The sequence below is a fragment of the Penicillium angulare genome (assembly GCF_028827245.1).
Source record: "Penicillium angulare strain IBT 27051 chromosome Unknown utg000012l_segment0_segment0, whole genome shotgun sequence".
In the NCBI taxonomy this organism is placed as follows: domain Eukaryota; kingdom Fungi; phylum Ascomycota; class Eurotiomycetes; order Eurotiales; family Aspergillaceae; genus Penicillium; species Penicillium angulare.
Genome location: NW_026623171.1, coordinates 767,710 through 783,690, shown reverse-complemented (window position 1 = coordinate 783,690; position 15,981 = coordinate 767,710). Strand labels below are relative to the sequence as shown.

At 47.9% G+C, this 15,981-nt stretch overlaps 6 protein-coding genes across 6 annotated transcripts; 2 read left to right on the top strand and 4 right to left on the bottom strand.

Moving 5' to 3' along the window:
* Nucleotides 1-1,665: 1,665 nt before the first annotated feature.
* Nucleotides 1,666-2,856, top strand: N7478_012928 (putative extracellular protein; the record flags this gene model as incomplete). The annotated part of the gene is made up of 1 exon (XM_056929138.1): nt 1,666-2,856. The coding sequence occupies one exon, from the start codon at nt 1,666-1,668 to the stop codon at nt 2,854-2,856; it is 1,191 nt and encodes a 396-aa protein (XP_056772500.1).
* Nucleotides 2,857-3,833: 977 nt separating this feature from the next.
* On the bottom strand, nt 3,834-4,682 carry N7478_012927 (uncharacterized protein; the record flags this gene model as incomplete). Its single annotated transcript, XM_056929137.1, has 2 exons — nt 3,834-4,170; nt 4,237-4,682. 2 exons carry the CDS (start codon nt 4,680-4,682, stop codon nt 3,834-3,836), a joined length of 783 nt encoding a protein of 260 aa, XP_056772499.1.
* Nucleotides 4,683-6,933: 2,251 nt separating this feature from the next.
* N7478_012926 (CENP-S family protein) lies at nt 6,934-7,559 on the bottom strand (the record flags this gene model as incomplete). The annotated part of the gene is made up of 4 exons (XM_056929136.1): nt 6,934-7,060; nt 7,180-7,213; nt 7,337-7,460; nt 7,518-7,559. 4 exons carry the CDS (start codon nt 7,557-7,559, stop codon nt 6,934-6,936), a joined length of 327 nt encoding a protein of 108 aa, XP_056772498.1.
* A 413-nt stretch (nt 7,560-7,972) lies between these two features.
* N7478_012925 (uncharacterized protein) lies at nt 7,973-8,545 on the top strand (the record flags this gene model as incomplete). The annotated part of the gene is made up of 1 exon (XM_056929135.1): nt 7,973-8,545. The coding sequence occupies one exon, from the start codon at nt 7,973-7,975 to the stop codon at nt 8,543-8,545; it is 573 nt and encodes a 190-aa protein (XP_056772497.1).
* A 300-nt stretch (nt 8,546-8,845) lies between these two features.
* N7478_012924 (DDB1/RSE1 family protein) lies at nt 8,846-12,581 on the bottom strand (the record flags this gene model as incomplete). Its single annotated transcript, XM_056929134.1, has 5 exons — nt 8,846-9,148; nt 9,215-9,661; nt 9,718-11,624; nt 11,691-12,376; nt 12,487-12,581. 5 exons carry the CDS (start codon nt 12,579-12,581, stop codon nt 8,846-8,848), a joined length of 3,438 nt encoding a protein of 1,145 aa, XP_056772496.1.
* An 836-nt stretch (nt 12,582-13,417) lies between these two features.
* cprA (NADPH--hemoprotein reductase cprA) lies at nt 13,418-15,584 on the bottom strand (the record flags this gene model as incomplete). Its single annotated transcript, XM_056929133.1, has 2 exons — nt 13,418-13,714; nt 13,794-15,584. 2 exons carry the CDS (start codon nt 15,582-15,584, stop codon nt 13,418-13,420), a joined length of 2,088 nt encoding a protein of 695 aa, XP_056772495.1.
* Nucleotides 15,585-15,981: the final 397 nt, after the last annotated feature.

Sequence of the window (15,981 nt, the reverse complement as noted above, 5' to 3'; positions counted from 1 at the left end):
TGTACTGGCGTAGATCATACTGTCTCGACAGGAATTGTATGGCACCGTGTCGTCTCCAATACATTCATCGCAATATGCACCCCACCAAATCTCTCCACCTTTGTCTATAATCTTGGAGTAGAGCCCTCAATAGCTTCTAAATGCTGTTGCAATGTTATTTGGAAAGGCCGCATTTTGAAAATAAGGACCGTGGAAGATCATTTCTTCAAATTGCACGGAGTAGATTAATAGTTTGGGACTATATCAATTTCTCAAATTTAGCATTATCTGTAAATTACCAAGCATCCATTAATTACTTTAAACTACGATAATGTTATAGATAGGGCGGTTTGTTTTAGGCAAGGCATGAATAGAAGTGGCAGAGGAAATCCGGTACGTAGGTGTTGTGGAATTACTAGCCTTGAGCCCCCGGTAGTCTACTTCCAGTTAGTCTAATATATTACCTATTTGGCTATTACTATCTTCGGTTTGTGAAGGGCTACTCATGATCCCAAAGTTGACGGAAGGCTTGGCCGCTTGGGAATTACCATCTACTTTTACATTTTCATAAAAAGTGAAGCTAAATTGCACATCACTGCCGTCAGGGTCAATATTGAAATGGAGTTGTATGTCTTCGCGATGATCAACAGACTCCAAGTCAAAAGTTAATAGGAAGCAACAAGCGGGGCAAACAAAATCTGCGACAAAGAATTTGATTCGACAATCAAGACGGTCACACAACAACTGTAAAGCCACACTATTGTTTATTGGGGCGCATGAGGGTTGGCATGCAGGGAGTGACAGGGGTTGAAAATGGGGACCCCTTTTGCCTTCGGCCAACTAATTTCTCTCCATCAAACCAGTTTTCAAGAGGAACCAACCCACATTTTTGCGATCACTACTATACGACCCCGAGTTATTGTATGGTATAGTAGAGTTGAGTGGCCCATGCAACAATGCAGCACTTGGGTAAATGCTACTGACATCATCTCAATGCGGAAAACTCCTGAAACAACTCTAAACTGGGCCATTCATTTAACAAGCATTATTGGAGCATGATGAAAGACGCATTTCAAAGCACTTTAATTTCCCCTAATTATGAATCCGATCAAAGTAAAAGGTGAATCAAGCTGGATATGTGGACATACGAGGCCTTGTTCAACGAGTGTAATTGGATAAATGCCATAGTACGTCTGCATACCTTCCAATAAACCCTACACGCGGAACAAGCAAGATTTCAATCACCGAGGGAAATTTGACGTTCAATACATATATAGTATGTATTGGGACACTGCGGGAATTAAACACTGCTGCAGCAACCAAGGCAAGAGCGACGGCTGTTTACATTCTTCGCGTTGCTGTCCAGCGCCAATAGAGTTCGTTCGCAATGATGGCATTGATCATTCCTCTGGAAAACCTTGGAGAATGTGGATCAAAAACATATCAAAAAGCTGTTATATTAATATTTCGTTTCACGCACGCCATAAGAGTGTTCCTACACGAATTTCCCTTTTTCTCATCACACGATACGATTTTGATAGCCCTGGTGGTTGAGCGCTTCGTTGACAAGCTTTTTACTTTCTAATATCTTTCTGTTTCTATACCGTGAGTACATCCAAACGGGGAGAAATCAATAGAAGATGCAGTCTAGTACAATGCTAACTCTATCCAGTCATATTCCACAAAATGAAGGGCGCTGCTCTAGTATGCACACTGTTGGCCGGTGTGGCCTCTGCACACATGCAGATGATGAAGCCCTACCCCATCCGCAGTCCTTTGAACAAGGATGCGAAGGGAAAGAAGGATTATTCCTATACCAACCCTTTGCAAGCATCCGGATCTGATTACCCGTGCAAGGGTTACGCCAATGATGATTTCGACTCTCAGGCCACTTATGCCCCCGGTCAGTCATACGACATGGAGCTGGATGGTAGCGCCACCCACGATGGTGGTTCGTGTCAGTTAGCTCTTACCTATGATCAAGGAAAGAGCTTCAAGGTCATTGAGTCCATGCTTGGTGACTGCCCCATTCCCAAGAAGTACAACTTCAAGATCCCCTCAGACGCACCTTCAGGAGATGCTCTGCTGGCCTGGACCTGGTTCAACAAGGTTGGCAACCGTGAGATGTACATGAACTGCGCAATGGTTACCATCGGAGGTGATTCCAATGGCAACGAGACCGACACTCAGACCGAGCACACCAAGAACCACAAGCCTGCCCCGCATGAAAAGTCAGAGGAGAAGGCTGCTCATCCTCCTATGGAAATTGCCGATTCGCACAAGGCCCATCAACAGCGCGATGCTATGGTCGTTGACAAGCAGCTCAGCTTTGACAGTCTCCCTGAGCTGTTCGTTGCCAACGTCGACCAAGCTGGCAAGTGTGTGACAGTTGAGGGTGAAGCTGTTAACTTCCCTGAGCCTGGTGACAATGTCATGGGCAAGGTTTCGGGCAAGGGATACAAGTGCTCTGGCGACGCTCCTTTCCTCGGCAGCGGCGACAGTGACTCCAGCAATAAGACCGAAAAAACCGACAAGAACGAGAAGACTGATAAGAAGGACGATAAGTCCAAGTCTGCCACCAAGGAGAAGGAGGCCAACAAGAATGCCACCCGCAGCACCCCTGAGTCTATGTCCAAGATCGCCCAGGCTTTCGGTACCTCACCAGCCGCTGATACTCGTGTCGTCGGTACCAAGGCTAGCACCAACAACGAGTTCTCCAAGTACGTCACCGGATGGTCTTGCACTTCTGGCGAGATCCTTTGCTCTCCCGATGGCTACAGCTGGGCTATGTGCTCCAATGGCGCACCCATCTACATGGGCGCAGTCGCTGCCGGTATGGTCTGCCGCTTCGGTGCCATGGTTACTGCTCAGTGGTAATCTCGTTTCTCACCGAGCTTTTTTTAATGTACGATCTACCATTCTTCTCTTCTCGCCGAGTTGTACTCGGAAGCTATTTTTGTTTCGGCGCAGCTGGGTCTTCACTGTCCCGCTTAATAGCCGCCCAGTTAATGTCCTCATGTTGAATTCCATTGTTAATGATTGTGGGCCTTTGGAATTACGGAATGTTTTACTAGGCGTTTTTGGATGGGGTTTTGGCGGGTTTCTTTGTCTGTATTTTATTATTAGTAGTAATACATCTCATTTTCCCCAAGTGATTCGCACTGTGATCCTCGTTGGAGCCCTCCTGAAAGTGAACTTCGGACAAGTATAGCAGTGAACATGTCCGATGGACACCTTCGTCATTTTTGATGTTATCTTCACCAGACTCAACAGTACATGACTAACTGCCAGGTGCTAAGACTAAGAGCCCAGGGGAGGTTTGCGATTACCTGAATATCCGAGAGTCTGATCTCCGCCATATTCCCTGGAAGATCAAAGCCATTCCTAGAACTTATACGCTGCTATAGGGTGTCCTGTGTTGTACCGTTACATGAATGGGTGAAGGCGCTAAGCCTAACCAAGACTGGCACCCGGGGCGATGATGGTGCAGCTGCGTCATAAATCTTCTGGTGGGCAAAAACGTGGTTAATTCAGTGTCCAGGCCTACAATTTAACTTGTGCATTACTATTACAATCCCAATTGATAGTAGTATAGAGATAGACTAGGGGGTATAGATATCATAAAAATTATCATTATATTCAGTGAACCATGTTCACCATATCGTACAAACAGACAGGCTTGTAACAAACAGGATATCTCAGTTCCTCGGTAACAAAAAGGAAATAATTATCATCAACATTGATTGGATAGATTCAAGCAAACCAAAAATCTGCAGTACCACATGTAGCAGTTGGCAGAATATGAACCAGCAATCCACTTGCCATAATTCTCACAAGTTTGCATTGTTCATCACTTAATAGTTGCCTGTGTAGGCAGAGTTACCATATCCATACCCGTTCTGTGCACCAGTAGCAGCCGGGGTAGTAGTTGCGGTATTCTTGTTGCGTCGCCAGCCTCCAAACCAGCCCTTCTCAGCCTGTGGCTGAGCTTCGAACTCGACATCGGCTGGGGTGGGGTGACCTGGCAGAGTGTTGTCACCGTTCTTCTCGGGGTTGTTCTTGGTGCGGTTCCAGAACCACTTGCGGCTACCGGAAGTGTAGTTGTTGGCAGGGGAGGGACCGAACCGCTTCTCGCGCTTGTGGTGGCGGGCTAAGAGGACCTGGAAGAGGATGGAGATCAAGAAGAGGAAACTGGAACATATAATCATTAGTATAAATGAAGAGTGAATCATGAGGTTAAAAGATCTGTCAACTTACACTCCGATCACGGAGACGGCAAATACGACCTTCTCCAACTTACAGGCCATACCGTAAGTCAACTTCGATGGGCTCTCGTCATTGGCATTGCCATTGCCGATAGGAGTGTTCACTGTACCGGTGCAGGTGTCTGTACCGCGGCGAGTTAAAATTGCGATCGCTACCATGGCACCGGTGAAGAGAACATCGAAGACAACGCCGATGAAGGCGAAGAACGCTACACCACCGAGGCAGCAGACAAAAACTAGACCGAGCAGGCCATATAAAGTAGCGGCGCCAGAAAGACCTTCAACGGCCTTTAACCAAGTATCGATCGTTTGATCATGTTTGGAAAGAATGGCAAGGTAGTATGAGAATATGCCGAGAATAACAGCAGCATCGAGAAACTGGAGCACTCGAAGCACGAGGCCGCAAAATCGTAGAAAGACACCCCCTGCAGCACCCATGATGGTGTAGAATCAAGAAGATCTATGAGGTTGCTTTCTTTTGTTTCCCTATTTCGGGTGGGAGGTGACTTTTTTTTTTGTTAAGTTATAATGTGAACGGTAGTGTTGAAGACGTTCAGTTTTTGAGTGACTGGGGAAAAAGGCAACAGGATTCAGGGAGGGTTTAAGAAAAAGTCCCTGGGGGCCCCAAGACGCAACAATTGAAGATCAGTGGATAGCAGTCCCGGTGATCCATGGATCGTGAGTAGACATGAGTGGCTGGATGCGTCTCAGCCACAATATTTGGTGGGGGAGATGATGTCAACTCATTAATTTACAACCGGAGCCACTGCGTCGCGCCAAGTCTAAGACTCCACCTTGCCGCATTAGGGGCGTTGATCCTGCTTTTATTCACAGTTAATTTGTTCTTGGAGAGGCACGCCACCGCATGTGAAGAAGCATGAAGAAACTTCATTTTTGTGGACTTCTTTGTCCTAGACTTTCGTATTGTCTACCCCAGCCACCCATGCGCCACAATGACCCGCCCATTATGATTATGATGTACCTTGTTTCTAATATTATGGGGCAAGGATGGTGTTGCTGTGTGCTAAGGGTCTACGCGTAACCTTGGAAGAATGTCTGATTTAGAAATACGTAAAGATGTTGCCTACTGCACATATATGCAGATGCACATACGATGATCATCAGCTAGGCTTTGATAGTGCTTGTCTCGGTATTCAAGCTACCCACGAGAGTCCCTATTTATCGGCCTTCGGAAGCAATGCACATGTGATCAAGTCTCCGGGTTAAGTCGACAGAGCAGCCTTGAAAATGAGTAAATTAACCCCGACCGGATCGATAGCTTGAGTTCTTATGTTTGACCTTGGAATTTCCAAGAAATATACCATACTAGTAGTACCTGTGGCACAACCTAATGACACCCGAAATATTACTACGCGCTTCATAATTATAAACACAGTCATATGTATTGATTCACCGACACCGTGTTACGGAATGTGTATGATCTTTTCTTCTAAAAAGTATTATATAGTACTCACAATTGTCCCCTGCGTACGGCAGCCGAGGGTTGTACCGCAAGTGTCTTCTCCATACAATGCGCATGTCGCATTGAACTTGAAGATCATATACACACCAGCCTCGCTTCCAAGGTTACAAGCTCACGCATATGTACCGGAAGCAACAAATGAAGAACGTACGCCGCGCCATACCATTTACCCCCTAGAGCGTTTCTCGGTTTTCCATAAGCTCGGCCACCAAGATCTGCCTGGCGCCTTGCAGCTCCAAGGCTTGCACAACGCCGATGCCAATTGGGCCACTACCAACCATAAGCATGTTATTACCCGCTTGGAAGGATGTGACGCTCACGGTTTGACAAGCGACTGCGAGGGGCTCAATAGGCGGCAGTTTAAATTGAGACGTTCTGCGGTATCAGGTAATGATGTGCAGCGGGAGTAGGTAACGATATTTCCAAGGTTCCCCAGCCACAGCCCTGGAGCCTTCAAGGTTTATGCAAGGCACTACAAGAAGAGCGAAGGTTGACTGACGGATGTCTTAGACTTCATTACATAGGTCAAAATGTCCAGTGCTCATGACTTTGTTACAAATTTAATCAAGTTCAAATGCTGACTTCCCTCAATTCTTGGATAGTATATTTTAATATAAAGGAAGAAGCGTATTCCACCCGTGTGCAAATGGAATATACATTCGTAGATGGTGTAAAATTGATTTGGCGTCATCTATCTGAAGCATAAATACACAGTTGCAAAACTAAGCAGAGGCGCAGTAATAGAATTGGGATGTAGCGTAGACAGCGTTACTGATATCGAGGATCTTTCATTGGCCTTCGGGGTGTGTATTGATCTACTAGGCTTCCGGGTCCAACATTCAGCAGCAGATACCAGCTCATGTCGCTTGCGCCCGCGTCAAGAAACTTCGGTTCAAGGACATTCAAGAGGGGACTTTGACAGAGCCAGGAGTAGTCAGCGTATCACATTGTACAGGGACGACAAGGACTAGAAGACCATTGCAAGCGTTTTGAGTTGGCTTGCGCAGTGGCGTGGACTTTGGGTTGCTCCAAACGTTGACTGGTGAGTTCCCCATCGATCGGAGGGCCTGTACTACTGGCACCCAAGCCGATGTAGTGCATGGATGTTATTGCATGTTTGTATACAATGAAGTTGTATACTATAGTGGAGGTGGCTTATGCAGCAGGTTTTTAAGACGAGAATCAACCTGCTGCTGACCCCATCATTCAAGAATTCTCCTGTCGCTCAATCTCCAGATGCTCCTGGTATGAGCGCAGAGTTTGGTTCAGACCCTCGTTGCGGCGACAAAGCATGAGCACATCGGCCGGAGTGATAGTTGACCGCCCGGCATGTCTAGAACAGAAGTAACGATCAGTTGAGTCCCGACTGGCAAGAACGGATTCAAAAAAAAAACGACAAATCAACCAAATTCCTTGTTTGATTGGCATGATGTGTAGGTTTGGTTGACTCACCGAGAGAAAGCTTCGACATCAGCGATCGTGGTTTCTATAGAAGTGTGAGAAATGGTGGGGTGGCTGGGCGCAGATTACAATCTACACTCCAAGAATATAGGAGAAACCCCCAGGCTCTGGAATATATCTTTGTAAAGAATAGCGACGAAAAGCTTACCGAGATGTGACCAAGCAACCTCTAGAAGGGCATTGACGAATTGAGGAGTGGCAGTGGCCTCAAGCTTCAGGGTTTCCTCTTGGACAATCTTCACAATGGAATCACACAGAGCCGTTTTCAGGCGCTATATGAGAAATGGTTAGGGATTGAGAAACATGAGACAAGTATATAGTCTTCCTACCTCTACCTCGTTCTTATCTAGCCCTTGGTCAGTTTGTGACATCCTGTTGATAGTGATTAAAGTGGAAGGGTATGAAGCGCAGCGCGTTCAAACCGATGTACAGCATGCGATCACCCCTGATTGGCCAGGCACGCGTCCGTGGAAAAATGATTGATCCGGGTTTGCTGCTTCCGCATTTGAAATTATTTCATCTTCAGTGGGAGGAAAGAGCAACCGCGATCCACTTCGGCTTCGTTTTTTCCCACAGGGACAAACGGTAATTGATGCTCTTCTAAGCCCCCAAGCTTCGAATCACCTCCTTGTACACGCCTATTCTACCAGTCACCTCGTGGAAAGTCTCAACACTATCTGCCCCTCCTCCAATTGAGATTCGCTCCATCCGCAGCCACCCGAGCTTCACCCAACAAACAAAATAAAAAACGAAAGAGAAATTACTCGTACCCAAAGCATCCACCATGGCCGAACAACGGGCCGACATGAGCGACGTAGCCGCAGAGGCTGCCGCCGACTTCTTCCATCAGGTCTTCGGCGTGGTTATCGAAGCTGCCAAGCGTTTCTACCGAAATGTCTATAACTCTGTCGCTGACGCGGGAAGCATGAGCACACGCCGCTGGGCAAAGGTTATTGGCTCTGTGGTATTCTACATCATCATCCGTCCATACATCGAAAAGTTCTTCAAATACCTACACGACCGTCAACGTGCCCAGGAGAAGGAGAAGAAGGAGAAGGAGAAGGCTGCGCGCGGTGGCAAGAAGGCGAAGGTGTCTGCCAATTCTCTTCGTGGAGGTGGTGACAGTGGCAAGGTGTTGGGTGAGGTGGATAACACGGATGATGAGTTGGAAGATGGAGAGGAGAATCTGGCTCAGGCTAGTGGTGTGCCTGAGTGGAACAATATGGCTCGCAAGCGTCAGAAGAAGTACATTAAGAACTTGCGCAAGCAAGGTCAGCAGGCGGACGAGTTCTCTGAGGAACAGATTATGGAGATGTTGGATTGGAGTGACGACGAGGAGGAGAAGAAGGCTGCTTGATTCGATCATTGCTGGGGCGATATCGAAAACGAAAACAGATAATCAGTTGCTAGCATTGCTTATGGACTTGCACTTTGTACACTACATAGACTACATAATAAATGAATCAAAATGTATTATGGTATATCTGCCCGTGTCAATAAGCCATCGAGTTGGAGGATTCTTTGTGTTTTATAGGGCTTTTGGGTAAATGTTAGAATAATGTTTGCAATGCTAAACGAATTAAGGAAAATAAAGACATCATTTTCAATTCCATCATAACATTAAGCTGAGTTCATAAAGACGGAGTTAAAATATGAACTAGTGTAGCCTGCGCAGAGCCGCGATCATTCCTTTAACCTCTTCCACATCACTAGATCCTACGTCCGCCACAATCTCCTCTTGTAATTCTGGCTCGCAGGTTAGAAATTTCTCGATGAGTTCCCCATCTACAAAACGATAGGGCGCATCAGCCGAGCGGGCTAGTGTGCGGAAGGCACGGAATCTGTCGAATGGGAGATCACCCAGAGATTCAACTTTACTGGCAATGACACTTTGGAGAGTCATGAGGAAGTCCTGGTGGTCTGGGTTTATGAGCGCGAAGAGATATATGGATCCCTCAACCTAATGACGGGTGAAATTAACATATTAGTACATGTTGAGCACGAGAGCCGAGATGAAAATACATACCGTTGCTAGGAAAGCTCGCGGAGTCACAGTTACATTGCTAAGCTGGGGAATATCGATGGGGCGTATTTGGTTGACCATTTCTCCGAGAGCGATCTCACTTGTAGGAATTAGGCGGCGCTTATCTTGGTCTGTGACACCGTTTGTGTTGCGTGTCAGGACTACCAGGTTGCCTTGTGTTTCGCTGACGAGGATTTCGTTCTCGCCGATGGAAGCGACCGCTGTACTCCATACTGTTTGGTAATGCCGACCAACCTCTTCGAGTTTGTTCTCTGCTCCATCTGAGCCCTTGATGAGCTTGACGATGCATACACTTTTCATGAGGTCAGCAACAACGATCATATCGTCAACCACTGTTACATCAACAGGTGCTGTTGATGTTCGGTAGCTTGCGACCTTTTCGATATTCGCTGAGCCGAAGTCGTTGTTGATCACCTTGTAGACAACAACCTAATAGATTTTAGTATACCCCCCGGAGAAAAGATATGGAAAGAGAGGTAACTCACTGTTTTGACAAGAGCTGCGACAATCTTGTCGCCCAGCATGGCTAGTGCTCGACATGCACCCATCACCTTCAACTCCGCAACCTGTGTTAACTTGCGGCCATGGTCAACCTCTAGAACCAGAATCCGCCCGCGGATTGATCCTTCCTTTGCCTCATCTAGGTACGCCGTACCAACCACAAATCGATCCTTAAAAACTTCCTTTCCATTCTCGTCTTTGCCAGCTGGGAACTCGGCACGAATCACACTTTCAACTAGCTCTTCTTGATCAAGTTCAACCGCATCCAGGCGTCGGAACAAGATCTCATCGGCAAGCACAAAGAAACTCTTCACAACCTCAACGCCATCTTCAAGCTTTCGATCAATCGTGCCAAGTCCAAATGCCTTCTCTGATGGGGAGTAAGCTACACGACGTACTGTTGATCCCATTGGCAAGGTTTGGATTTGCGTTGTTCGCTCCCTGTCAACCAGAGCGATTTTCAGCTCTCGTGCTGTAGCGACGGCGATAGAACCTGGATATGCTTCTGCGTTCAGGTGGCAGACTCGGGATGCTCCTTCTGAGTTAACAGCCGAATAAATGATTCGTCCTTCAGAGCCGTAAATGAGACTTGGGTTCTCGCATGTGACAAAAACGTTGTATAGTCCATCGCCTCGAGGCAGTTTCTTGAAGATTGGCTGCTCAGATCCGAGAATCAACTTATCCATCCCCGTTAGTGAATGGGTCTTGGGATCCAGAAAGAATGTAACCACGCTGCCGTCCGCCATGGATATGAAAAGGGTAGGATGGTTATTTGCGAGCACATCCGCTACGAGAACTGAACGAGGGAATGCCTCGCCCGTCTCGCCCAGTGACTTGGTCTGGATTTCTGACAAACTTTTGATATCCAGAACAGATACCTTAGCGGACTGTGGGAACCCTGCAATACAGACTCCGGTGGGATTGTATGGTACAGTAACGCCAGATATTTGTTGCTCTGCCCCAAATTCCTTCTGTGTGATAAGACTTGCGTTTTGACCGATGTCAAAGGATGCTAAGATTTGACCTGCGATGACAAGGGCAAGGTAGTCATCGTTGGCTGAAGCGGCGGTGACGGTCTTGTTTGCTGGAAGAGCCCACTCGAAAGTGGTCATACCACTTTCCAAGTCAGCTATCACAGCCTTCTTCTCTGTTACTTGGAGAACGCGCCCTCCCGGCAAGTTGGCTGCCAAAAGGGTAGTCTCATTGAGAGTTAGACCTATAAAGTCTTCCAACTCCTCGACTTCTCCATCACCACTAAAGCGGAACACCCGTGTTTCGTCAACAAAAGTCACCAACAAAGTGTCCATAAAATCACTGTCACCCTGGGTTTGTAAGCCCCATAAGTCGGTAATGTGATCCATCTCACTCAATACACCAAGCTCTTCCATACCAACGCCACTCCGCACGCTTCGCAAGGTACCGTCATCGAAAGCGCCAGATCCGGTTACGATACGTGCTTGGCCAGATGAAAATTCGTGAGTTTGGGTGTCACTGGTGCGATTCCCAAGATCCATCACAGTGAAATCGAGGATAGGTGCAATATTGGAGAGCGTTTGAATGACTTCAAACCCTCCACTGCCGATTCGAAGAACCTGCGAGTCACCCTGATGCGATCCAACGAAAAGAACACCCCCGCCAAGGTAGACCAGTACTGTTGCCCGAGACGTGCTCCCGAGGTAATCGAGCTTCCAGTCTGCGACGTCACCGCGATTATCTAGAATGAACATCAAGAAGAATAATCTGCCGTAGTCGTCCGCTAATAGCCACCGCTGGCTATCGACTTTCTCCCAAGCCACGAAGACGGTGGCCTCATCCAAATTCCGCTCCATTACATCGTTTGCATTGTCGTCGATGTATTTGATCGTTGTTTCTCCCAAAACGATCAGTCCTCCTATCAGAAAACATTGATTAGTGAGTGTACTTGCCCGAAGTCCCACCGCTTAAAATGAAGACATACCTAATGGAGCTGGAATTGGAATTAAATGTGATGATCCCATATCAAGCTCATGTCCGAAGACACCACCCTCCAGCTTCTGATCCTGGACCTCTTTGAACGTCGCATCTGGAGGTCCGCTTGACGTAGCTCGACTATACTCCAATTCCCGAATGCGTAACCTCACTTTCTGCTGGTTGTCTTCATATAAGAGTGCTAGCCACGGTTGATTTGACGCTGAGTGCAAGAATGCCGACGATCTGACGAATAATTCATCGATCCGCGAAGAGGTTGGTTCCCCTAGCTCCCCAACTTGAGGCGCATCAGGCTGAGAAACTGCATGTGAGGCCCTTCCCTTACGCTTCGTCGGCTCGATAATCGGAACCACAACAACTACACCCTCATATATCTCCAGCGTCATGAATCGCCCGGTTGGGTCGAGGAGGCAGCGTGGGTTCGTTTGCGATTCGCGGGACGAGGGCTCGGAGATATCGACATAGCTGCGGGCAGTTACAATATCATTCGTTGCAGAGTCCCATACTAGTGTAAAGTAGTTATACTGATCTGTGCCGACGATAAGGTGGTCTGTTAGTGAGTTTGCAGGTGCCGGGAGGCGGGCGAGCATCGTTATCTGCGCGTATATGGCGCGAGTCGCAACAAGTGTCAGGCCATCCGGAGCGAGGGTATAAAATTCAAGGCGATTTGCTTTACTATACGGGCTTTGTTAGGTTCTGACTTTCTCACATATGCCCATTTGCGGTGTAGCTTTTCTCCCGCGTTGATCGTCAATCAGCTAGGCCTCGATTCCGGCATTACTCACGCGGCAACCAGGCAATCCTCCTCCGCGTTCATGAAGTTAAGCTTCACTGCATGGCGAATGCCACTTGCTCTGTGTATGGGAACCACATAAGACATGATTCGTATTTGGTGGTCCCGGATAATTCAGGATTCGTGCTAGGTTGAAATTGTGCTGTCGCCGATACGGTATTCAGTGCGGGGATAGGTGACGGCAGGGGCGGGGAGAAGCTCGGCGAGTCCGGGAAGGAAGACGATGCGAATTAAGGACAGGGTTCTAAATGGTGCATTTCATTGGCGTTGAGGATTGAATGATTGGCTCTGTTGCGAGGGAAGAGGGTTTTGCAGTACTTGAAGCTGTGCCGGGCGGTCCCAATGACGAAGTTAAGTCCGCACTTACAACCGAAAACAGGATCCACATGCCGGTAAGGCTTTAAGTGAAGCTCTAAGATATAAACCACCTACAATAACTTTAAAACCACCATGATAATATGATGACCGTTTACCTGTCTTACTACTAGACTGCAAGATCTCAAGGAACGGAATATGATTTATTAATATGTCAATCTTCTTTTGTAAATTTCAACCCAATCTACATAATCACTATGTCACCCTGCCCACCAGGGCAACTTGGAAGCAGTGCGCCCGAGCTAAAGACAGAAAAAAAGGTAAGAAAGGAAATGAAAATGAAAATGAGAATGACAAAGGCTTCAAGAATGTCCACGATCTGAAATCCCAAAATCATACAGGACAAAGACATGCATAATAGCAGAACGGGAAATGAGGAAGATAACAATGTCCAAGCAAAAGGAAATAAGGCTATCCGTTATAACAGGCCAAGAATATATATGCTGGGTCATCTAAACATGAAAGGGAAATGACTTGGGACACCAACGAAAGAAGACGAGAAAAAAGAAATGAAGTTTGGAGCAAGGGAAGATCATTAAGCATAAAAATCATGACCAAACGTCCTCTTGGTAGCTACCGCTGCTGCGCATATGCTTGACCATTTCCTCGCCCTTTTCAGCAGGCATACCACGCTGCTCGGCGATGATGTGACCAAGAACCAAATTGACCTCCCGAGCCATGTTAGCGGCGTCACCACAGACGTAAAAGTTTGCCTTCTGCTTCAAAAGCTCGCTGACAAGCGGAGCATTTTCCTTGAGGCGGTGTTGAACGTAAACTTTCTGGGAACCTTCACGGGAGAATGCAGTGATGATCTTCAGAGAGTCACCAAGTTGTTCCTGGTAGGTCTGATGAGAGGGATTAGTTGAGTTCTTATTTTCCCCTTTTCTTTTGTGAATGGGCGGGAGCAGCAATAGAGTTATTTACCTTGAATTCATCCTGGTAGAGGAAGTCCTCATCCTGCTTACGGCATCCGAAAAACAGCACAGTAGTGCCAACCTTTTCACCCTTGGCGGCCAGAGCAGCACGTTCCTGGATGAAACCACGGAAAGGAGCGACACCAGTACCGGGGCCAACCATGATGATAGGCTTGGACGGATCGGAGGGAAGCTTGAAGTTGGAGTGACGCACGTGAACAGGGACATGGATACCATCGTACTTGTTACGGGGTCCAGTGATCGAATAAGTGAGACCGTGGGGATCGGGGGAAGGCTCGCCGTTTTGCTTCTCCTTGAGAGCCAGGAGATAGTTGGTAGTCACACCCTTGACCATATGCGAAGCACCAGGGAGACGAACGGACTCGACAACAGCAGTAATGCTGATCTTGTCCTTCTGAACCAAAGACGAGGAAGAGATAGAGTAGTAACGGGGCTGGAGCTTGTTGAGACCTTCAATGAGGAGAGAGAAGGGGACGGCAGAGAAAGTCTTGGAAGTGATGCTCTGAAGAGCTTGAGCGATGTTGTAGCACTGGTCAGTGATCTTCTCGTGGAAGTAATCTTTGTCATTACCCAGGCGAACGATCTCATTCTTGCTTGCCTCGTCGGGAGCGAACGCGGCCAGGGAAGAGACGAATTGACGTGAGACGGGCGCGCAAGCTTCCATGTAGTAACGAACGGCGGCATCGTAAGTGGTCGGAGTTGGAATAGGAACCTTGGCGGTGACATCGATACCCTTGATGTTGATGACTGAGTGGCGCTTGTCTTCAAGTCCAAATACCTGGAGGAATCGGTCGACCTCGGCACCAGCGTTGGTCGGCCAAACCGCGATGTGATCACCAGTTTGGTAGCTGAGGTTGCTTCCAGCAATGCTAATTTCCATGTGCAGACAGTTACGATCCTTGACAGTGAACAGTTCACGAGATTCGGCGATCGGGGCGATGAATGGGTTGTGAGCGGAGTATGGGCCCTTGGCGCGATCCTCACGGTGAGCAGCAGTGGGTTCTCCCAGATACACAGAGTCGTCCTCGGCGGACACGTCTTCATCCTCGTTAACAGAGAAGACCGGTTCGTAGACAGCTTCGCGCTCCTGGAGACCCAAAGTATCGGAGAGAGCAGCCCACATGGGCTCCTTCCAGGCGAGGAAATCCTCCTCCATAGTTCCAGCGCCATCATCACCCTCACCAGCAGAACCAATGCGAGTCGCACCAAGTTTGGTCAGAGCAGTATCGACTTGACGGACCATCGCGTTGTAATGCTCATAAGTATTGTTACCCAAACCGAAGGTGACGTATTTGAGGGACGACAGAGGCGAATCATCCGCGGAGGCACCGCTCTCAAAGGCGACATCCTCACCTGTGAAGAACTGATAGAATTCCACTGCATTATCCGTTGGTTCACCCTCACCGTAGGTGGCCAGCACAAAGAAAGCCACCTTATCATCAGGGAATTTGTCCAGAGTCTCGTAGTCGTAGTCCTCAATATCGGCCACCATAGTCTTAAGGCCAAAGCGCTGGGAGCCTTCTTTAGCCAAGCGGGAAGCGTAGTCTTCAGCGGTACCAGTTTGCGAGCCATAAAAGATCACACAGTTCTTGCCAGTCTCATCCATCTTCTCCACGATGTCGCGGGTCTTTCCGGCTTTGGCGACGCCATTGAGACCATTGACAGTCGAAGCATAAGGATCCTTGGCGACAGCCCAATAAGTCCCCTTGGTGAAGTAGGCGACACTACCCACCAAGAGAGCTACCAGGACAACCAAATCAAGTGTATCGAGTTGCGCCATGGCGAGCGAGAGTCCGTAGACGGAGGTGAGGCGGGGGAGGGAAGTGGAGGCGGAGAGTTTCGCAGACGAGGATGCGGAAAATAAAATTCTCAACAAATGACCGAGGGAGGTCCCTAGCGGGAAAAGAAAAAAGTAAAGAGAAGCTAATTGCCCGGCACTATAAGAAGGCCCTGGCTATTCTCTTCCTTTCTGGTGAAGTTGAGGTGTTAGTTGCAAAGGGACCCCTATTCACGAGGAAAAAGAGGCAAAGTGGTCTGACCACACTCCGGGCTCCGGTCGGTCTCGAAAGTGGATCTCTTTTCACCTGCCGAACAGGGCTCATAGGCGCACTCACCGACTAATGAGGTTATGCAAGAAGAAAAAAGGTGAATTTTTGACTAAGAATCAATTCAAGGAT